The sequence below is a fragment of the Euprymna scolopes genome, chromosome 36 (assembly GCF_053919585.1).
Source record: "Euprymna scolopes isolate OS-2025 chromosome 36, ASM5391958v1, whole genome shotgun sequence".
NCBI classification, from domain to species: domain Eukaryota; kingdom Metazoa; phylum Mollusca; class Cephalopoda; order Sepiida; family Sepiolidae; genus Euprymna; species Euprymna scolopes.
The window spans coordinates 52,932,673-52,957,244 of record NC_136517.1 but is presented as its reverse complement, the minus strand read 5'-3'; the positions used below and the strand labels follow the sequence as shown (position 1 = coordinate 52,957,244).

At 31.8% G+C, this 24,572-nt stretch overlaps 1 protein-coding gene across 3 annotated transcripts in view; it reads left to right on the top strand.

Annotated features, from left to right (window-relative positions):
* The first annotated feature begins 5,114 nt into the window (after positions 1-5,114).
* LOC145260482 (organic cation transporter protein-like) overlaps positions 5,115-24,572 on the top strand; it is a 127,807-nt gene continuing 108,349 nt past the window's right edge. Inside the window, exon 1 of one of the 3 annotated variants that reach the window (XM_080118589.1) lies at positions 5,115-5,652. In XM_080118589.1, coding sequence (XP_079974715.1) covers positions 5,430-5,652 — 223 coding nt within the window. In that variant the 5' untranslated portion in view covers positions 5,115-5,429. The remainder of the gene's footprint in view (positions 5,653-24,572) is intronic. The other 2 variants (XM_080118590.1, XM_080118591.1) reach the window with 2 other exon arrangements.

Sequence of the window (24,572 nt, the reverse complement as noted above, 5' to 3'; positions counted from 1 at the left end):
TCAGGAAAGTCTACCGCCTCTGATTGATTGCTCGCTAATTCTCTTATTCCGGAATAATATTATTCTGAACGAACACTTCAGAACATTACAATACGGCATCAATTTCAATTAATAGACACTTAATTTCCAAAAGCCAAGTACGTCCAAGGATGGAATACTGCTGCCATATCTGGGCAGGAGCTGGTAAAAACAGCCTATCCTGCCTTGACAGAGTACAAAATAGACTTTGTGGCTTAGTGAGGGATGCCCTTTTCTCTACCCTGCAACCTCTCTCCCACAGAAGAGACGTTGCGAGCCTATCCTTGTTTTATCGTTATTTCCATGGTAGGTGCTCGTCTGAACTCCAATCTCTTGTCCCCCCCTCGCCAATCTTTCACGAAAAACACCCGTCTAGCTGAATCCACTGTGAAAAATTTCCCTCACTCTATATCTGTGCCTAAATCAAAACGCGGATTCCATGAACAAAGCTTCTTTCTTAGAACTGCACGCCTGTGGAACTGTTCCGTCTGCCTGCTTCCCACCGGACTACAACTTGGATGTGTTCAAGTCCAACGTTAACAAATTCCTAATGAACCGCCCCCTTAAGTAAACACTTCATCAAATCTCCACACTAACGTAATGTACTTGCAATAACCCTTATCCCTGAGTGGCTTCCGGGCCTTGATAAGTGGTGATCACTGTGTAAAAAAACAAACAAAAAAAAACATATAACAACAGCGAACGAATCTTCCGCCCCTTTTACGTAACTAATAACTGTTTAGCTTCTCTTCTAGGACGAAAACACACAAATATACGTATAGTATATTGCAATAAATATATTTTTTATCTTCTTTCTTTATTTCTTGTTTGTGTTCGGTGCCGTCAAATGTAAACAACATACTAGTAAGTGTTGACCGATATTATATCAGTCGGGGTTTGATGACTAATGCTTGCTTATTTTTCCCCCTGTACACATCTAATTTTACACATTAACTCGTACTTCTGTGGTTTAAATCCTGTTTGTTTGGGGTATTATAAAAGTTTTGTTTCTTTGAATTAGCGAACAGATGTATGTTTTGTTTTGTTTGTGTTTTGAAAGCTATTTTGGTATTTTTGACAACGTAACCCAACGTCGTTTAACCCCTAAAAATGATAATCTACTTTTTTGCCTAACACGTTTAAACGGCTTTTAAAAAGGGATTTTATAACCTAACCCAACGTAGTATAAACACTCCCAACCTCCCCATGTTAAGAACGACTTTCGAAATAAACACCCCGAAAATCGCTTGTTCCTTTTTTTCATCGAATTTTTTTATTGCCAATTATCGATTCTTATCGAGGACATTCCGATACAAAGCCGTTACCTTTATATTTTTCCATTACGCCATATTGAATTGAATTGCAGCTTCTCTCCCAATTTTCGGATTTTTACGATGCCAAATCACATTTGACGGATTGAGTGTTGCTATTTCTTCTGGTGAGTTAAGGACATAATAGATTCACTGATTGATATAATAATTAAGTGATTGATTTTGCGCTGCGAAACAGATACTGTCAAGAATTGTATAACTCAACTGAATTAAAGGAATAAATTATAGGATGGACAACATCATGAATTTTGGAACATAACTTTTGTCATTTATTCTCTATATTGCTCTGTAATTACATTGAGCTTCTTATATAAGGATTGATATATAATAAGAAAATATTTTTCTACAGAAATATACACTTGTGCCCGATATTATTCATACCCCCCTTGAAAATTGAGTTTATTAGGTGTAACTTTTGTAAGAATTTATTGTTTACGTCCATATTGATACATATTCTTAATAAACCTCTTCTGATCATTTTCGTCATTTTAAAATCTCGGGATACTTGTAATAAAAGAAATATACAGCTATTTATAAAATCTGCAATGTTCAAAAATAATCATACCCCCTTATTTTTTCAGTATTAATCGAGTTTCTGACTGTTTGTTTTCTGTTTGATTCTTATTTTGAATGCTTTTATACAACCTTTGATTAATTTCATTTCGTTTTTTGCATTTTTCAGAAATTAAAATGATATCAACTGAAAACCAATAAAAGAATAAAAATTATTAGAATGAGGAAGAAAAAAGAGCTTAGTAATGATCTTAGGACTAAAATTGTGAATTCACATAAGGATGGTTTAGGTTACAAGTCAATTTCCAAGAAATTTGAGGTCCCTACAGCAACAGTACAGAGCATCATCAAAAAATTCCAGAGCCACCACACAACAAACAACTTGATTGGTAGAGGAAAGAAAAGGAAACTGTCTGCTAGAGCCACCAGGAATATTGTAAGAAGTGTTAATGCAAATCCAACCACCACTAATAAGGACATTTTAGAAAATCTGGAGTCTTCTGGCATAAAAATATCAAGGCAAACATTGCAAAGGACTCTGCATGAAAATGGTCTGAAAGGAAGAAGACCAAGAAGGACTCCATTGCACACCGGAAAACACCTTGCAGCACGTCTAAATTTTGCTATGACCCATGTGAATTCTCCAGAGTCCGTTTTCTCAAGTATTTTGTGGACTGACGAAACAAAAATTGAATTGTTTGGCCATATGGATGCTTCTTACGTTTGAAGGAAGAAAGGAGAAGCTTACAACCCAAAGAACACCATACCCACGGTGAAACATGGTGGTGGTAGCCTAATGTTTTGGGGCTCCTTTTCGGCTAGTGGTCCAGGTAGTTTGGTCAAGATAGATGGAACCATGAAGAAGGAGCAATATTTGGAGATACTCCAGAAAAACATTAGACAGGATGCGGAGAAGCTCCATTTAGGACCAAACTGGGTCCTTCAACAGGATAATGATCCAAAACATACTGCCAAAATAGTCAAGAAATGGTTTGAGGATAATCAAATTAATGTTTTGGAATGGCCTAGCCAGAGTCCCGACCTGAACCCTATCGAAAACCTCTGGCACATATTGAAAACTGAGGTTAAAAAGCGGAAACCTAGAAATTTGAGGGATTTGGAGAACTACTGCATTGAAGAATGGTCAAAAATCAGTGTTGATGCTTGTAAAAACCTTGTTGATAAATATCCCAAACGGTTACAGGCAGTTATTAAGAATAAAGGGCATGCTATTGACTATTAGTAAGAGAGGTATGAATAATTTTGAACTAGTGCCATTATTGTTTTTCTTTGTATAATGTTTCAAACTTGCATAATTTATTTATTTGTTGAGTTTAAATTAAATGCTTATGCTTGATTTATTGTTTGAAATCCCTTTAATATTGTCTACCTTCTGGTTTGAGCAATATTCTTATAGAAATCTCAAAGATCCGAGGGGTATGAATAATATCGGGCACAAGTGTATATATATATATATATATATATATATATATATATATATATATATATATATATATATATATATATATATATATATATATGTATGTATGTATGTATATGTTTCTTTGAAATTGACATATTTGTAGAAAGTCATCTTTTAAAATAAGTAATTTTATTCATTGATATATATATATATATATATATATATATATATATATATATATATATATATATATATATATATACAGGGTGTCCCAAAAGTCGCACATCATCTAGGTTTTTATAAAAAGAAATATAATATCTATTTTCTTGTTCATTAGCTCAACAGATGGACAATTCTAGTACACATTTGAGATGTTCCCGAAGACAAAAATGTCAAGGGGGACAGATCTGGTGAGCGGAGTAGCCACTCCACGAAGATCAGTATATGATGTGCAACCTCTGAGACACCCTGTATATATATATATATATATATATATATATATATATATATATGTATATATATATATATATATACACATATAGACACCATGTATATATACATATATATATATATATATGTATATATATATATATATATATATATATATATACATATATCATTTTAAATTTCTTACTATACGAAAATAATATTTTCTAATGCATGATCTAGCGTTAAAACCTCAACTTTTCAGATAGAAAAATATAGGCTTTTAATATCGGAACGACAAAAAACTCAGCTTTATAGACATATAGATTTGGTGTAAATGCTTCACGAACGTTCAATCTTTTAATAGATGCGGATTAGCTAATAATTTTAAAGCTACTTGGAGTGACTTTCTGTTCCACAGCTTAAAGGATTTCTTAATTTTTTTAGATGAAGATTGCTTATTCGTATTATTTGTATTTTTATATTTATTTCACGTTTTTTTTTAAACTATGCCGTTTCGTTTTTTCTTCTATGTTTTTATCTGCCAAAAATTTCTAAGAGAACTTTGAAACTTTAGTTTAAATATTAAGGTATCGTTTGGTCATCGATTTATTGTTATAATGCAATAACTTATTGTTGTTAAGGTAAAGTTGAGTTAGTTTCTATTTGTAAAGCTATTCAAAAACTTTTAATTTTTTAATGCACGAGGATTTGCTAAGGAATTCTAATGTTTCAAAGGGAAGCTATTTTTCGAGAAAAATCTCAGTTACCTCCCTTGCGATAGTAATGAAGGAAAACTTATCCGCGGTAAATGTTTTCTAATCCAGAATAAGTATTTTCATAAAAAAACACTGACGCGAAATGAAATATATTCCAACATTAATATATGGATGGGAGAAAAAAAAACGCTCCTTTAAATCAAGTATCAATATATCAAACGGGTCTGATTTTGAAAATACACAAGATAATTTATGTGCTAGATTCGTTATTTTTCTTAATCACACAGAGTTGAAGACTTATTCAATTTTGATATTTTCACAAAAAACAAAAGTTTAAACGGTTAAATGTAAAATAACTTTCAAAAACATTGAAATTTGATATAAGTTTAGTTACAGTCAATTTAGCGCACATAAAAATTGTTTATTGCTACTATTAAAAGCGACTGCGTGTATTTTCCACACGGGTTTTAAAGTCAAACGACAAGGACAAAAAACCATGGAGGCTACTATAGCTCTGCTGAAACAGCCGCTTTCAAAACTCTCTCGGCACCTGAAAAGCAATTGAAAATTTAAATCTAACGGACAAACTAAAGTTTCTGATGAAGATTATTGGACACATCTAAAACTGACGTGTAACTGACAAAGTAACGGAAATAGCATTTAATCGAAATTATTGGATATATCATAAAATACAATTTCAAACTTGAACGTAACAGACGAACTAGTGGACACAGTTTATTATTAAGATTATTAGATGTATATTAAAATACAATTTTAAATTTGAACTTAACAGACAAACTAGTGAACGGCAATTCTTATTAAGATTGTTGGATGTATATGAAAACGCAATTTCAAACTTGAACTTCTCATCAAAATTATGTGACTCTAAAATGCTGTTTAAAATATAAACCAAACAGATAAATCGACGGTACGGAACACATTTTAAAGTTTCTATTTCAAAACAAAGCGTAACCACCAAACCGATGGACGGACTATTTCATGGACAAGATTGGATACATATTATTAGGTAAGAAGTCGCAACACGATAATGAAGAAAGGAATGTAAGAATAATATTTTGGGGAGTGTACCAACCACCGATCTTACGTTTACAATCTCGGAAAATCCCGCTTCTTTCTGATAAACAAGAATGTCCGGTTGTTGATTATATAAAAGAAAGAAAATCAGGTAACTCGTTGTCAAATAAAAAGAGACACTCTTTAGGTAAGTACTACAAATATATCATTATATCAGTTTTGCGATCTAATAATTCTATGACAATGTTATGTGTTGAATGTTATGATAGTTGCTTGAAAGGAATATGACCCTCTGGGAAAGTTCAACAGTAAGTAGTTTGTCGTTTTCCGTTATAGCTGAAAGTAGCCGATAAAATATTTTTCCGTGTTGTTGTTGCTTTTAGAATCTAGCTGTACGTACTGGACGTTAACCCGGTAGTTTGTCTTCTTCTTCTTTTTCTTCTTCTTCTTCTTCTTCTTCTTCTTCTTCTTCTTCTTCCTTTTTATTATTATTATTATTATTATTATTATTATTATTGTTATTATTATTATTATTATTATTTTCTTCTTGTTTTCTACTTCTTTTTCTTCTTATTTTCTGCTTCTTCTTCTCCTCCTCCTCCTTCTCCTTCTTGTTTTCTTCTTCTTTTTTTCTCGTTTTCTTCTTGTTTTTCTTCTTTTTGTCTTCTTCTTCTTGTTGTTTTTTTTTCTTCTTTTTCTTCCGCTTCTTGTCGTCTTCTTCTTCTTCTTCCTCTTGTTTTCTTCTTGTTTTTTCTTGTTTTTCTTCTTGTCTTCTTCTTGTTGTTTTTTTCTTCTTTTCTTCTTTTTCTTCCTCTTCTTGTCGTCTTCTTCTTCTTCTTCTTCTCCTCCTCCTCCTTCTTGTTTTCTTCTTCTTCTTTTCTTCTTCTTTTTCTTCTTCCTCTTGTTTTCTTCTTGTTGTGATTGTTTTCTTCTTGTTGTTTTCTTGTCGTCTTCATCTTATTTTACAATGCCGATATTTTTTTTTTACCAAGTTTCCTTCTTTGTTGTTCAACAACATTTTGAAAGCCATAAATTATTATCACAGCATTTTTTTGGTCATTAAATTATTACTCCAACAAAATTATAAAGCAACAATTAATTGCTGTTAAACTAATGTTGTTTTAATGTCTATCTATAACATTACTAGTAGGCCACCCAGCGTTGCCCAGTCCTAAAATACGCATAAAAATTATATTTTAATTCATGCAGGTTTCGTATTTATTATTATAGAGCCAATTCTCAATTGATTATTATAAAAAAAATATGACTTTCATACTAGCCGCCAGAATCGAAACAAGAACGTTTTCCACTTCAGGCTTAGTAGTTATTTATCTCTCCAGTGCCGTTACCGTATGAGCTACCGACAGATGAATACGAAAGGTTAAAAAATAAAGCGACTTTAATTTATTTTTTTTTTAATTTGGACTCCTTATTAGCATATTTTATCGACTAAAACCAAATTGAAAGTGTGCTACAGGTCCAAATAACCTATATATTAAATTTTAACTATGTAGACAAAATATTTAGATAGAGTTTGGTAGAGGCTTTTCGTACACACACCGACGAAGTCATGTTTTTATCTACGCAATTATGCATAAATATAAATCGGTGTAATAGTTTAATGAAACGAATCATCTGATAAAATAAAAAACATAAATAATTTATTAAATAATTAACGTCTGTTTTTTTTTTTTCAAAAAAATTAGCAAATTAGTTAACCTTCATATAGTCGCTCGCATATGCATGACTGAGTATATTAAAAAATTCGTTTTAATAATTTCAGATAGAAAAAATATAGGCTTTTAATATCGGAACGACAAAAAACTCAACTTTATAGACATATAGATTTGGTGTAAATGCTTCACGAACGTTCAATCTTTTAATAGATGCGGATTAGCTAATAATTTTAAAGCTACTTGGAATGCCTTTCTGTTCCACAGCTTAAAGGATTTTTTAATTTTTTTAGATGAAGATTGCTTATTCGTATTATTTGGATCTTTTAACTCCTGTTCTCATCTTCAGTGCCATTTTCACAACGTTTCGGTCAATATAACCTCCGACCTTCTTCATGTGTATCTTCTCAAACTCGAGAATCTCTATCGAACTTGCGCAAGGACCCATGGCGTAGTTGATAATACTTTGAAAAAATTAGTTGTAAGCTACACTCTTCTGGAGGTGGAAGATTCAATTTGAGCAACACTCAAAAATGTAATTGCGAATTACTCAGGACGTTTACACAGTCCTGACTAGGGCTATGACAACAGCATATTCTTTTCATTGTTTTGACTCTCGAGTATATATCTGACACAGTTAATCAACCGATAACCACATCACTCTATGCAATAGCATATAAGGTATCAATAGATACACACTCGAGAGTCAAAACAATGCAAAGAATATGCTGTTGTCATAGCCCTACTCATGACTGGCGGAACGAGAGCATGCTACCCCTATGAATTAAATAAAAGGCTCCATTTGAAATTTCGTGCAGTTTACCGAGTTGGACAGAAAGATTCCCGAGTTCGACAGAAAGATTATCGAGTTCGACAAGATACACTTGAAGAAGGTCAGAGGTTACATCGTCCGAAACGTTGTGAAAATGACACTCAAGATGAGACCAGCTTAAATGCTTCAAAATCCTTACAGATTTTGTATTTATTATTATAGAGCCAATTCTAATTGATTATTATCAAAAATATTAGAAAAAAGAACGTTAGCAGTTATTTACTGCATGAGCTACCGACAGATGGATAGGAAAGGTTAATAAATTAAGCGACTTTAAGTTACGAATGTTTAATTGTGCGCATGTACAAAAGTAGCAGCAGGAGTAATGATTAATCGATTTACCCTGACAAGATCAACTGTTTTGTTTTCAAATTTGACCCCTATTTTTTTAAAACTATTTACAAGGATTAAAAACGTTGACCTATTTAAGAATTAATCGAAATTTTTTATGAAAGATTTTCTTTGTTTCCTTTTTTTTTAATAGGATTTTTGTTTCAAAGTTCGTTTTAGTACTTTTCTCTGTTGTACTTCCTTATTTCAACAAATAATCGATTACAAGTAAACAAAACGTGATCTATAGCACCAGTGTCGCTTGAAATATTGCAAACTTTCACGCGACTCTTTTCCTCTGTGGAAGAATATGGGAAAAAGGGAAATAACTCTTGTATAAAATGCGAGTAATTATTCTGTGAGAATAATTGAAATCTGTGTGAAATATTTGAAAAGGGAGATAATCTGTGTGAAATATTGGAAAAGGGGGATATCTTTTTTGAGAGTAGGACAAAAATCCCAGTAATTTGAAAAAAAAAAAAAAAAACAATTTTAATTAGTTTGAATAATTTTTGTGACTATAAGTATAGGATTCACGAACCGAAAAAGAACTGAGTGACATTTATAAATGTTGATTAGAAAAAAAAAATCTTGAGTCATTATTGTAAATTATGAAGGAAAAAAAGAACTTTTATAATGCATGAAAAAAAAAAGAGACTATTTTCTTAATGATCCTGAGACTCTGGAGTTTCTGATTTTTATTATTCTTGTTGACATTTTTGAACTCTTGCATTGTTAAGTGTTGAGACATTATGTTAAAAAAAGATGGCGGTGAAGAATCAGTGCATTCCCGATACTGAGCGTGAATTAACAAAGATGGCATCGAAGAATCAAATGTGAAAAAAAACATATTCATATGTGACATGTTCATTTCCATAATGTGTATTAACGATTTTATTGGACTCCCCATGTGTTCGACTCGTCGTCATTTTTATATTTTATCTTCGTAACTGTATTAATATGAATTACAAAATTGTGGTTTATTGATTTGCTTGATTCTTTTAATCGATATTTTTCAACTATTTTCGTGGCAAGTCCTCAATTTAATTTTAAATTAAGAATCCAGTATTGATTTCTAATCTGTTATTAATTTTGGGAACTGGACCAAGCTATGCGTATCACCTCCTTAATTCTTAGGTTCCCAACATTCCTTTCAGTAGCTTCAATACTTAGAGTTATATCTTTGTTTAAATATCTACATTTAAGTGTTTTCTAAAATAGAATGCTTGTGAGTTGAAGTGTTCTTTAATTAGGACGTGGAATGATCTGACTGTGAGATGATTGTGTTTTTCGCATTAAAAGCTTATAACTGCACTAATACATTTTTATCAGGAAAACATAATTTTATATACAATAGTGATGAAAAATCGTGTTTATTTTCCAATGCAACAAATTATGGTTAATTTTAATTTAAATTTTTTCGGCTACTATATATGCTGGATTTTCCAAATGAGTATGCTCGCAAGGATCCGTGGATAAAGTACTTGGTAAAATTCATATGTAAGTTACACTCTTATGGAGTACAGCGACACTCAAAATATCGGTAGTTTGAGAAATTAATTTTTCTTCGAGTTAAATCGATTTCGTTAATATGGAATTTAGGGCCTTTTCGTAATGTTCTTGTAAAAATTATTTTATTTTTTATTGTTACAAATTACGATGCTTTATTTATATAAAAAAGCAAAAATAAATTCATGCGTTTTTTATTTACTACTGAAAACCATAACTTTAGTGAAAGTATTTTTTGTTTAAATAAAATAATACATTTCCACTAAGATTTAAATAAAAAAAAAAAATGGGTTCATTCTATTCCGTGATCATTATTTGATAAATACTGAAATTTTCATTAAAATCAGTTAATTTCCTGATTTTTGGTGGAGTTTTAAGTAAAGGAACGGATCAAAATATACATTTTGAGCATCGGCATTCATTTTGCACGTACATAGTAATTATAAACTTTTTAGAAGTCGGATTATGTACGTGCTAAGTCTGCGATAGGTTAAATTTATTTTTTTTCCGGGAATTTAAACTGCATTTTTTATTTATTTCTTCACTTTTTTACAGTCAAAGCTTCTTTAGAATATATATTGGGATTTTAGATATGTATAGCTAGGTTTCCTTCCTTTTATCTATTTGCCTTTCTGGTACCTAAGGTACTAAAGCTTTTATGCATATTTATTCTCATAGCATTTATAGCCTATGCTAGTTAACATGTCGCAGAATAGATCTTGTAATCTTTTTAAATTTACTTATGTGTTATTAATATTTTATTTTTATTTTTATTTTTATGGTCCCCCGACAAATGGAGGGTGGACCTGTAAAGTCCCCTTTACCCATCCGTCTGTTCATCTGTCCGCACTTTTCTCAATAACTACTCCTTGAAATTTTTTGAAATTTTGCACAAACATTAAACATGATATGAGTAAAAAAAAGTAACGGATTGTCCGAGAAAACTCCGGTTGTCCCCCTAGGGGTGCCTTTCGGGTTAAAATAGCTAAAATTGACACTTTTGTGCTTATTAAAAAAATTGATGCCTTGGATTTTTATAAAAATTTCTGAAAACTTGTAACTAACTGATTTCTATATGATTTTTTTGTCTATGCTTCGCGATAACTTTTGGGTGTGCCCCAAGGGCTCTTTTAGGGCTAATAAAAACACTCCATTTTTGGGACTATTTTACCATATTTGTTTAAAATCTTCTGTATATGTTTATTTAGCAGTTTTGCATGGTGCTGAACTCAAATTAAAATATGTTAAGGCCTCGGGGATTTGGGGGTAAATAGGGGGGAGCAAATGATGGACTTAGTCATTTCTTTTTTTACATGATGCAAAACTCAAATTTAAATATGTTAAGGCCTAAAACTGCACCGTTTGTCCATTTTCACCAGGATTTGACGACCCTGGGGACTTTTGTGGTTAAATGGGGGAGAAAATGCTAAACTTAGTCATTTTTATGCCTCGTTTACTGCGAACTGACGGTCGACCATGTATGCTTCACTTGTTTATATATTAGTATAAATAGTAACAGTATTATTCTACATTTTCTTAATAGGGAAGTGGTATTTAAATGTTAGTTAAGGTATTCTTTTTTTTAATTCTTATATAGTTGACTTTGGAGAAATTGGCTTATGCAAGTGCTAAGTCTAGCTCTATTTAACAATTTTAGTTAAGGCTTTCTTTTTTTTGTCCTTATATAATTGAGTTGCCTTTTGTAATTATAAACTTTTAGAAGTCGGATTATGTAGGTGCTAAGTCTGCCATAGGTTAAATTTAATTTCTTTTTTTACTCAGGAATTTAAACTGAATTCTTTATTTTTATTGTTGCATTTTTTCCTCAAAGCTTCTTTAGATTATATATATATATATATATATATATATATATATATATATATATATATATATATATATATATAGGAGAGAGATATTTAATCGCGAAATTATTGTAAACAATCACTATTGATGTGAAAAGTTAAATACAAAATCGCGAAATCTTGTTAGTCGATGATAAATACATCGATTGATAAGACTTGCTGGTTGCTTACTTGTTTTTTATTCATAAAGGCGGATATAAGATGACGTAATGGATGTGGCTTGTATTATATAAGTATAAAGTATTGTATTATATAACTATAAAGTATGGTATTATATAACTATAAAGTACTGTATTATATAACTATAAAGTATTGTATTATAAAGTACTGTATTATATAACTATAAAGTATTGTATTATATAACTATAAAGTGCTGTATTATATAACTATAAAGTGTTGTATTATATAACTATAAAGTGATGTATTATATAACTATAAAGTATAGTATTATATAACTATAAAGTATTGTATTATATAAGTATCAAGTATTGTATTATATAACTATAAAGTATTGTATTATATAACTATAAGTATTGTATTATATAATTATAAAGTGCTGTATTATATAACTATAAAGTATTGTATATATATAACTATAAAGTATTATATAACTATAATGTATTATATAACTATAAAGTATTGTATTATATAACTATAATTTATTGTATTAAATAACTACAACGTATTGTATTATATAACTATAAAGTATTGTATTATATAACTATAAAGTATTGTATTATATAACTATAAAGAATTGTATTATATAACTATAAATTATTGTATTATATAACTATAAAGTATGGTATTATATAAGTATAAAGTATTGTATTATATAACTATAAAGTATAGTATTATATAACTACAAAGTGTTATATTAAATAACTATAAAGTATTGTATTATATAACTATATAGTATTGTGTTATATAACTATAAAGTATTGTATTATATAACTATAAAATATTGTATTATATAACTATAATTTATTGTATTATATAACTACAAAGTGTTGTATTAAATAACTATAAAGTATTGTATCATATAACTATACAGTATTGTTTTATATAACTATAAAGTATTGTATTATATAATTTATATTATATATTGAATTTATCTCTACTTTATCTTTATTTTCATATCAACTGCTGAGTGGGTAGAGGAGGTTAGCTTTTCTTGCTACAATATATTGGTTCATCCGTGCTTTCTCCTATTATCATGATGATCATCATCGTTCCTGTCTATTTACCATTGTTACGTTTATGGAATATTATTCCAAAGAAGTGTGAAGAATTAACGTAACGAATATTAGCATTTAAATTTTATTATTTATTATCAACTTGTCTACAGAGCAAAAGCACAGGTGTCTTTCGCATTTTTTTGCGTGTTAGAGAGAGAGAGAGAGAGAGAGAGAGGGGGGGGGGAGATAGAGAGAAGTAGAGCTAGCAGTTTGGATTTTTGGATACGAAAGTGTCTTTTCGTATTTTTTGTGTGTAAAATAAATTGTTTTATTTCTGAGGTCGTTATACTACTCCCCCGCAAAATAACGGAGTTTGTTTTGTTTTGTTTTTTTATTTTAGCCTTTTACTATTATCATTATTACTGTTGTTCTTTTGAGTGATTGTCTATCTTGATTAATAGTAAACAAATTCGTTGTCTTTTCTCCTTGTCACTACTTTACCTGAGGCTTTCGTTTTGTGCTCCTGTAGATGTGTCAGAATTTTGGGGTAATTTTTGACACTCCTAGCACAAAACTGCGAATAAAATATTAAAAAAGCGTAATTTCTCTTTTTAAAGTGGGTTGTTTATTTTCTTTATAGAATATACTTCCAAAATAAACTATTAAAGTCGCTTAAAAATAATAGAAATATTATTTTTTGTTTTTTACAAAAACAGTGTTTACAAAGTGCCTGCGTTGGTTCATGCAGCCATTTTGTTTACGTAATGAAATCAATTGAATTTTACAAGTTAAATATTTTCAATTTTTTTCACTTAAAAAATCTATCAAAAGTTTTCTATTAGTCTAATTTTTACGATATTTTCAGGTTCAATGTGAAATATTATACTCTTTTCAATGAACTGAATATAATATTCTAGATAGGGTTTTTCTTAATTCACCCCCCCCCCATTTTAAAATATCTATTAAAATGAAAATAATTAATTTTCTCACCTCAAATTTATACATCACAAATTGAAGATAATAGATCAGTAAATAAACTAAGCTAATTTAAAACAAAAGAAAGAACAGTTATTTGCAAATTTACCTGTAAAGTCTAAAGTTTAAAACCTTTCTTTTAAACCACGTTGATTTTTTTTTAAGTGAAGCCTTATAATCTTGTTATATTGCACAGAAAGTTTCGTTTAATTACGACAATTATTACTAATCCATTCAATTTTTGTTTTTTTAGATATTAAAAAAAATCACTCCATAAAGAAGAAATAAAATATATTAAATCAAAAACTCATGTATTTTTTTTAAGAGAATAAAAAAAAAAATCAAAAATCGCTCGACTGTTTTTTTTTATCGGCAAAAACTGATAAGTGAAATGGGACTATTTTTCACATACGGTGACCCATATTTACTAACGTTTGTTTACAGCCAGCAATAGAAAGATACATTAATTCTGTCGCTTAACTCTAAGAAAGGGAGACGGGCATCGCCCCTTTTTGTGGCGAGCTGAAGTCTCGGGATTTTTTAATGCTCTCTTAAAAAAGTATTTTATTTAAAAAGGACATGGAATATAAAATATAAATATTGATAAATTCTTAACAATGAAGAATGGAAGTACCCATTGAATAGTATTTTTATAGGTAAGTGATTTTTTTGGAATTTATATATACATTTATTTTATCGAAGTAAGTTAAAATTCGTTGATTTTCTTTAAATCTTTTTTTAAAGAAAACTGATTTAAAAAACAAATATTGCATAATTTGCTATTAAACCTGTTATTTTTTAAAGTTTGGTCTTTGCTCCTTTAATTAAAAAAATATGGTTTGAATTACATTTTTCAAGTAGTTATAAGCTTCGAAAGATAGGAGGTCGAATTATTCAATTTTTTATCACGCATTTTTAATAGCGTTTTCTGGCACTGCTAGTGCTCCTGTACTTTTTATCAGCACTAGTGACGGCGGTGACCGTAGTAGTTAAAAAAAAAATGGGAGCTCAGTTCTAGTTGGTTGACATGGGATCGCACCCCACTTTAAGATTTCGACAGATCCAGATTTACCATCCTAGTGAAGGGTCGTATTGTCCTGAACTCTGTAAAAAGTTCCCACAAGACGAGCTTGAAATAAAAGTGATTTTGGCGGTCTCTGTCGGTTAAAAACACTTTCTGGGTTTGTTTTACTATACACATAGATTCGAAAATGTTGTCAAAAAAATATCTAAAAAAAAAAATATATAAAACTCCAATATATAGCCTAAAGAAGCTTTGAGTGAAAAAAAATGTGAAAAAATAAATAAAGAATGCAAACCTATCGCAGACTTAGCATCTACATAATCCGACTTCTAAATGTTTATAATTATAAAAGAGAATTCAATTGTATAAGGATAAAAAAAAAGAAAGCCTTAACTAAAATTGTTCATAGATAGACTTAGCAACTTGCATGAGCTGATTTCTCAAAAGTCTTCTATAATATAAATCTCACCTGTCTGTTTAATATAACAAATAAATGTTATCAAATACAAGATACGCTACTTTTCTACCTAGCAGGGTAAGTTTTTAGAGTTTTTATTTAATGTAAGATGTTTATTCGGTTCGAAGAACGAGTAATGTTGAAAGATGTCGAAGAACAAGAAAAAAAATGACCGCGATGTCTTTAAAAACTCGATATTCTCGTTAAAATAAGAAATAAAACCAAATAAATGTTACAATAACATTTATTTGTGGGTTTCTAACAACTTTTTCGAATCTATGTGTATAGCAAAACAAACCCTACTTTCCTTTTGAAGGAAACAATGAAGAAAAACATTTTTTTTCAACATCACAAAATAAATAATACTCAACACCAACGCAAGCCCTATATTACTAAGTTTTAATAAATTATATATTTAAAATAATTTTTTTTTTTTTTTTGCAATTCCTGCGGAAAATTACGCAGATGATGAAATGGACTATAAGAAAATTAGACTAGTCAGGGGTCGATCCTTGGACCACTATTATTAATGATATTCATAAACGATTTCCCTGATAATATAGTGTTCGAGATGGGTATATTTGCTGATGATACAACGCTCTATAGCATGCCCTAGGGAAGGACGGGTGTACATAAACCTAAGACAATGGCAGAATCGTTGAGAAATGACCCCCGGACCGTAGTGGAATGGGGCCACAAATCGATAGCAACATTTAATGCTAGTAAGACTAAGCTGGTCTCCTTTAATAATTACAAGACGCCTCTACAACCATCGATATTCATGGCAAATAATATCCTACCTGAGAATTCTTCCTTCAAACTCCTCGGCTTCACGGGCAATAAGAACTGGAACAAATACACTGAGGACATTGCGAAGGCTGCTACAAAAAAGTGGGTTCCCTCTATCGAACTAGAAGACTACTCACACCTAAGAGTATCATGTACAGCTACAAGACCACCATATGACCATGCATGGAGTATTGTTACCACATCTGGGTTTGTGTATCTATCACGAGCTCCTCCCTCTTGGATAGAGTTCAAAAAAAGAGTTTTCAATCTAATAGACCACACTTTGTCAACTAAGCTCCAACTCCCGCCCTATCGCCGCAATGTTGCATCTCTGTGCCTGTTTTACAAATATCTTAATGGGATGTGCTCTGATGAACTCGTTGCACTTGTGTCCCTTCGATCTACATATCTCTGACAAACCCGCTTAGGAGCAAAATCTCACCCCTTCACTGTTGAGGTCCCTAAATGCCAGAAAGCTTTCTACTCTAATAGTTTCTTTCCTCGAACAGCTCGACTTTGGAATTCCATTCTTTCCTGACTGTACTGATATGCAGAAGTTTAAATGTAATGTAAACCAACATCTTGTTAATCTTTCTTATTCATGGTCCCAAATAGTAGTCCTTTATGTCCAAGTGGCGATATGCCTTATTAGGGACGAAGTAATGGATTACTATTTCAAAAGCCGCACTCATATAACGAGGCTCCTTCACATATTGTTATGGGGGAAGCTTATCCATCTATTTTAGTAATAATGACTTTACCAAAAGACGAGATTCTGCCATACAGAATTGGAAAGTCATCTGGTATTAAGTTGCAAGGTTCTTTTGGGGATCAGGTACTACACAGCGAGACATGATGGAGTATGTAAGTACCTCCACTGGACCATCTGTAAAAAATTAAACATACAGTGTAGCAGCAAATCCTGGGAACATCACCCTGATAGAACAGTTGGAAATGACTTATATACCATACATTACGACCATGTAATCCCTACAGCCACCTACGTTGAAAATGCTAAACCCGTTAAACCTGATAGAGTTATATGGAATAAGTCAGAGAGAGTGGCAACCTTCGTTTAAGTGAATGACCCTAATAATGGAAGTCTGAACAGAGCTAAAGGGGAGAAACAGACCAAATATCAAGGTATTATGTATGATATGAAAAGAAACTGGAATCTTAGGGAGATATCAATCATAACAGTCATTATAGGTGGCACAGGGCTTATGAAGAAGAACCTGAAGTTCTACCTAACTAATATTCCTGATGGACCAAGTGTAAAAGAGATCCGGACAATTGCACTTAAAGGGAACAGTGAGGATACTAAAAAGAGCTCTCGGTTGGTTTCAATAAAAAGCAGGGAAATATTGGCAGCTAGTTTGGCTGCTCCATACCCAGCAGTACAATCTTCAAAGAAAGAAAATTTTTAAAAATAATATATTTGCATTTAACACGTTATTGGGTAGCGACACGTGGGAGTTATGGCCACAGAATCATGACGGGTACTTCTTGCCATTAACTATACTGTGTTTGTCTTAATCATCACTGGCCTGAAAGGCTACAACTCATATATAAAATGCAATTTCTAATTTCTCCAGTCGATTTTTCAAACACTACTTATATGTAGTTTTTCTATTGATGCCTGTTGAATACACTTCCGATTATCAGTGATACCGAGAAACTGCAGTAAAATGTTACAACTAAACACATTTTTTCAGCATTTAATATCGATGTATCTGAGTGTCCGTGTGCGCGTGTGTATGCGCAGTTAGTGATAAAAATGAAATGCTATTTCAAACTTAAATGTGGCCAATCAATTTCAAACTTACGCTTGATAGAGCAGAAATGCTCTTTCAAATTTAAGCTTGAAAGACGAAAAAAAGATATTTTAAACTTTAGCGGCAAAGACCAACTTACGTCCATAATAGAACAAACGATACTATCTATTGCAGCTTTCATATAAGCAATTACATACGTTTGCAAATAATATTAACCCATTTCTTTCTTTTGAATTTATGAAAAGTCGTTTGTTAGGATATTTACTTGATGCGTCTTCTTGGATTTCCTCTTTTTTGTGGGACTAAATCTTTGAACTAAGACCAAGCCCGAAATATTAGATTGTGCTAAATATTGAAATCTGCTAAACATTGAAATGTGCTAAATATAGAAATGTGCCCATTTTAAAATTTAATTCATGTTTTAATATACTTCGATTCATTTTTTAAAATACTATTCACATGGAAATACAATTCTGATTTCCTTTTATATATATATATATATATATATATATATATATATATATATATATATATATATATATATATATATATATATATATATATATATAACTAGCGGGACCTGTGGAAATTAGCTAGCAGAGACGCCCGGCGTAGCCCGGTCGTAAAGCATGCTTAAATATGAGATTTTAATTCTTTCAGATTTCGTATATATTATTATTCTATCGATTTTTATATATATTGCGATTTCATTAATTAAAAAAATATATATCCATATGACTTGGGCGCATCAGCTTGAATTGAAACCGAAACCAAACCTTACGAAAAAATATATGTATAGATATATATATTGAGTTCCTTCAGCTATAATCGAAACCTAAACCAAATCTCATGGTAAAATAATTTATTACAAGAAATGAAAGTCCATAACAATTAAACGAATCGGATGTAAGCGTGACACTGAAAATAAAAAAAAACTACACACACGCTATCGTGTTAATATAAAGACTATAGGTAAAATTATTTATAAAAAAAAATAAATGACAAATGCCATCACTTATAATCGAAACCGAAACCAAAACTTATAAGAAATTTTTGGTAAAATTATTTATGAGAAATAGAAATCCATAACAATTAAACGACTCGGATGTAAACGTGGCACAGAAATTAAATAATTAACACACGCGCTATCGTATTAATATAAAGAAGATTAATTTATATCTTTTCTGGGTTTGTCATCGATAACAATTAATATGACGAATCAGTATTTGATTTTGACTAGCCATTTTTCCCTTTAGACAATTCTTGCGATAAACATGTATTTTTATTTATTTAGTCGCGGACTATTATCCTCATCTTCTAGTCGTTGTTTCACAACGTTTCGGCCAACTATTCCTCTGGCCTTCGTCAGGTGGTAAACTGCCATGAAATGCTGAGTCTTTTAACTGTAATTACTGCCTTCCATGGTTGTTGTCGTCTCATCACTTTTTGACTAACTAAGCCTCTAACCGCTATCTTCAGACAATGCCCATCTGGAACTGTAGAGATTCAACGTCTCTATCCATTGTGCCATGGGCCCCGAAGGGTGGTCAAGGTCGGATTTTTTGGTCTTATAAATCCAATTTTTTTCGTTCTTATCTGGTCTTCAATCGTCGGCTTCGTACCGAATGTTATATTACGTTTATTATTGGAATCTTTTGGGGGTGAGTAATTTGTACATTTATTTATTTATTTGCGAACTATTATCCAAAGCCGGCCAGAGGCTTAGTTGGCCAAAATGTGATTAGACGACAACAACAACTATGGGATTCAGTAATTATAGAGGATACAATTAAAAGACTCAGCTTTCCTATCCCGTCGCGGTTTACCACCTGATGAAGGGGCAAGACGAAGTTGGCCGAAACGTTATGAAACGACTACAAGATGAGGATAATAGTCCGTAAATAAATAAATGAATGACTTATCTCAGAAGGACTCCGAAAATAAAAATTAAAAAAAACAAAACATGTATTTTGCTTAAGTTTCCGGCTCAGTTGTTTATTAACATGAAACCATTGGTCAAAGTTCACAGTTACGCCAACTGAAGACGCTTCTACATTTTTCGATAAATCAACAACTTTTAAATGTTTCCGGCTATGCTGAACACGAATATCGCGGGAGAAATTAGTGCAGTCAAATAGTTTTCGAGATATAAATACCTGTATTATGCATCGCAATTTATAGTAGTATTAATTGGCCGCCATCTTTCTTGTTTCAATGAAATGGGACAGCGATCATGCGATGTGTGTAGTTAAATCTACGAGATGCAAACATTTATTCAGCGTCATTTCTTTCAGAATAAACCCCTCCACCTCTCCATGTTAAGAATGGCTTTCAGAATAAACCCCCCACCTCCCTATGTTAAGAACTACTTTCGGAATAAACACACACATCCACCTCCTCATTTTAAGAACGGCTTTCGGAATAAGCACTCCCCACCTTCCCATGTTAAGAACGGCTTCGGAATTGCGTTGAGTTAACTACACAGATCGTCTGTTCACTGCAGCATGTGCGCGCATGCTCAATATACCATTTCATTGAAACAACAAAGATGGCGGCTAAATATAACTACTAAAAATTACGTAACAAAATACAGTTATTAATATCTCGAAAACGTTTTGTCTGCGCTAATTTTCCCTGCGATATTTATTTTCAGCATAACCGAAAATTTCGTCATTTTTTTTAAGGAATTGTTGAGACGTATTCAGTTGGCGTAACGGTGAACCAAACCATTTTCACCAATCACATGTATATCCTCAGTTATTTACGTTCTTAATAAAATAATTTTACATTTCCCTATTACAGCTTAAACATAAACAATTACATATGCATACATGAAATAGTAACTTATTCGTTTGATCAAATTATTTGTCTATCAAAGTATTAGGTATATTTTCATTACATTACTTACAATTACAATATAATTATATGAGCGGCTGATTGGTTTCATTGGTAGACCTATTATTCCTAATTACGGTAAGTCTTTTAAAAGCTCTTTCTTTCATGCATACCGTATTATTTATTTCAAATTAAATCATTCCTTCGCTTACAAACAAAAATACGATATAAAATTAATGAGCGAAAACATAAACTACATAAAATTACATTAACAACACTATTAATCCTGTTAATATTACACAGACAAACCTTTACAAATCTTAATACAACGATTTCTTGCAGTACTTGGAAACGGAGTGTAAATGGCACTAACCCTATGCGGGTTTAACCGACAGAGGAGGAAATTCCATGAGAGTATGAAATTCATAAGGGGTCCCCGAGTCATATGTATATCCCCGTTAGGGGAGATAACGACGCTAGGTTTTTGCAACTCTTGCAGGGAGATGTCGTCGTCTTCCTGCATACAGCGCCTGGAATTCCCAAATTTGGTCATCCATCTGTACTTACATTTTCAAAAATTCAAAAATTCAAAAATTCAAAAACGTGTACTACAATTTTTATTTCATTTAATAAAATTGTAATTAACTTGATTTCTGAATGAGCTTGAAGTAGAGGTGATGTAGCAGTTGCAGGATATATATATATTTTTTTTATTCATATGTACGTGCAGTATCTTACGTTATGTTCGATTGTAGTTCGGTCGGTGCAATTAGAACATCAATGACATGCGCACTCGAAGCCTACTGATTTCCGCCTAGCTAATTTTCCCCGGCCAACCACAAAGCAGTTCAAGTCGTGATTTCAACGTAGACAGGCTTTCTCCCCCCTCTCTCTCTCTCTCTCTCTCTCTCTCTTTCCTCGTCACGGTGACGAGAAGCAGAAATAAATCCAAGACTAGTTGGATTTATATTATCTTTATGCTTGCTGCCAAAGTATGTGTGTTTCCGTTTTTATATTCTTGTTTCAGTTTAATGAATATATTATTGTAGAGAAAATGTTTGCGTTTTCTTTCGAAATCTGTTGGCACTTTTCTTAGTCAAGTCTGATGCATGTAGACACGGCTGACTCAGTAAAAGCAACTATTTCCTGCACACTCGCGTATAACGCTGAGTAGGAACAGTTCGCTTAACATGCCGTGCTGTGTACTGGTACAGCTTCTGAACCAGACAAACCGATGTTTACGTAAATAGATGGAAGATGCTGAAGCGTTTAGAAAATCAGAAGGCTTGACAAGCAGACGACAACTTTTTTGTAAATTGATCAAATTTTAAAATTCAAAATAGGCAGACTGGCTATTTGAAGAAAAGTGATTGCACCGATAATGAATTTCATCATTGTTGGACAGGCGCTTCAGTCTCCCGAAACATGGACAAGAAAAGAAAACTCATCACTAGGTCTAGGACAACAGCATATTCTTTTCATTGTTTTCAATCCCGAGTGTGTATCCGTTGATATCTTATATGCTTTTATATAGAGTGATGTAGTTTTCGGTAGATTAACTGTATCTAACTGTGTCGGATATATAATCGAGAATCAAAACAAGGAAAAGAATATGCTGTTGTCATAACCCTACTCATCACAAAAAAAGAAAGTGGCGTCATCGGTGGGAAAAAAGACTATAAAAAAAAGAGAACGATCACAGAGAGAGAGATAACGTTTGAGATCTCGTGAGAAACGTGGGGAATATTCTAGATCATGTGGGTGACGTCACGGCTGTACAATTGAGAAAATAAATGTTGTTACTACATAGAACAAGCGAGTTGGAGTTATTTCCTATTCTTTGTCTTGGTCTCTTTTGCTACTGAAACTGCACACAATGTATGTTGGTCCGCAGACAACGGTACAGTAATATTCTTAGCAAAGCCTGAATAAACAATACAGTGTTGACAAAAAAATAAACTAACTCTAACCTTAAAACCTGAAACATAAATTGTGTTTCATTTTTTCTTTACAATCTTTAGTTATTTTTTAAACTCTTTTTCATGGACATAAGGGGCTACTAATTGTGATCATATCTAACAGGGAAATGTGGGGAATTCAAATGTGTTTTTAAATTATATTTAAACTTCTGCCTGTTAGTACAGTCAGGAAACCAGGAAAGAGGAAAGTAATTCCAAAGTCTAATAGTCTGGTGGAAGAAACTTTCCGGCACCTAGGAACCTCAAGATTGAATGGGTGGAATTCTGCTGCTTGTAAGGTTAGTCGAGAGTATATACATCGACGGGACACAAGTGCTATGACTTAATCAAAGCACATTTCATTATAGTACTTATAAAATACAGGCACACGGATACAGCATTGCGGCGATGTGACAGAGGTTGGAGCTTAGCCGCTAGCGTGGGACCTATTAAATTTGATATTCTTTTTTATACCTTGTCCAAGATGAAGAGACTAGTGATTGTTGCACCAGCCCAGATGTGTCCGCAGTACGCCATGCATGGGCGAATGATGGCTTCGTAAAGATGCTTTAGGGGTGAGTAATTTTCTAGAACGGTAGAGGGAGCCCACCTTCTTTGTAACAGACTTTATTCATTAAAAAACACACACAATTTATCGAAAATAAAATTTAACTTTTAACTTTATCATAAAAATAAAAATATTTATTGATTAAAATATATAAATAGATTGTCATAAAAATAAACACACGGTGAATGTTTCTCTTTCATTATATTTTTTTCAGTTGAAAACCGGCCTTTTTTTTTTAATTTGATGCCAGTTCGTTTTAATTTAGCTTTTTCCGGCTGTTTACGTATTTCTGCGTTGGTAGAAGTCATTTTTTTTTTTTTAGGTGGGTCGAACGTTTTACCAATACCGAGTTTTACGAGGCTCGTTCCAAAAGTAAGCCCTCCTTTTTTAACTAAAATAATTGAAGAGCTACTAAGACGGGAGTGGTACCATTAAAACAAGCGACCTTTTGTGCTCCAGAATTTATTTTTCTACATAGTCACAACCATTCTCAATGCACTGTTGCCAGGAAGTCAATGACGTATCTCTGCTTCTGACACACGTCTATGACAGTGACCGCCTTCTGAGAGGCCTATACCGTCAATATCTGCAACAGAAAGATGAAATTTTAAGGACATAGTTTACTTTTGCGCCTTGTATTAATGTTTTAAATACACGATTTCAGGAAGTCTTTTGTTGTGCTCTTAATAATTTTTAAAGCAATCGTAAATGGTTTAGGACTAAACGGGTTTATTCGAATAATGCACATTTAGATTAGAGGTAAAAAAAAAGATAAAGCACGAATTGAATAAACAAACAACAAAACATGATTTTAAAAAAACTATAGAATTTAAATTGCAAATTCTGTTACTCGTACGAGAAAAAAAAATGACAGATTCTAGGTTAAACGATCGAATTGACGTCTTGAACATCTGTGCTGATTTAATTAGCGACGAAAATGTTATCTTATGCGTGACAGACCGACTGAGCTTTAGAGCTTCCAGATACACTCATATATATATATATATATATATATATATATATATATATATATATATATATATATATATGTTTACTTCATTTAATCACTTAAATTAATATACGAAGATATAATTTTATGCGTAAATTTTTCAGTATTTACTTCAACAGTGCTCAATACATAGGTAGAGATAGGTAGTAAGTTATAAAAATATATATGGCAATTAAGCTACATAGAATATTCCGCGTTTCGTTCTCACCAGAATGAAACGCGGAACATTCTGTGTAGCTTAATTTCCATATATTTTCATAACTTACTATATATATATATATATATATATATATATATATATATATATATATATATATATATATATATATATAAGAG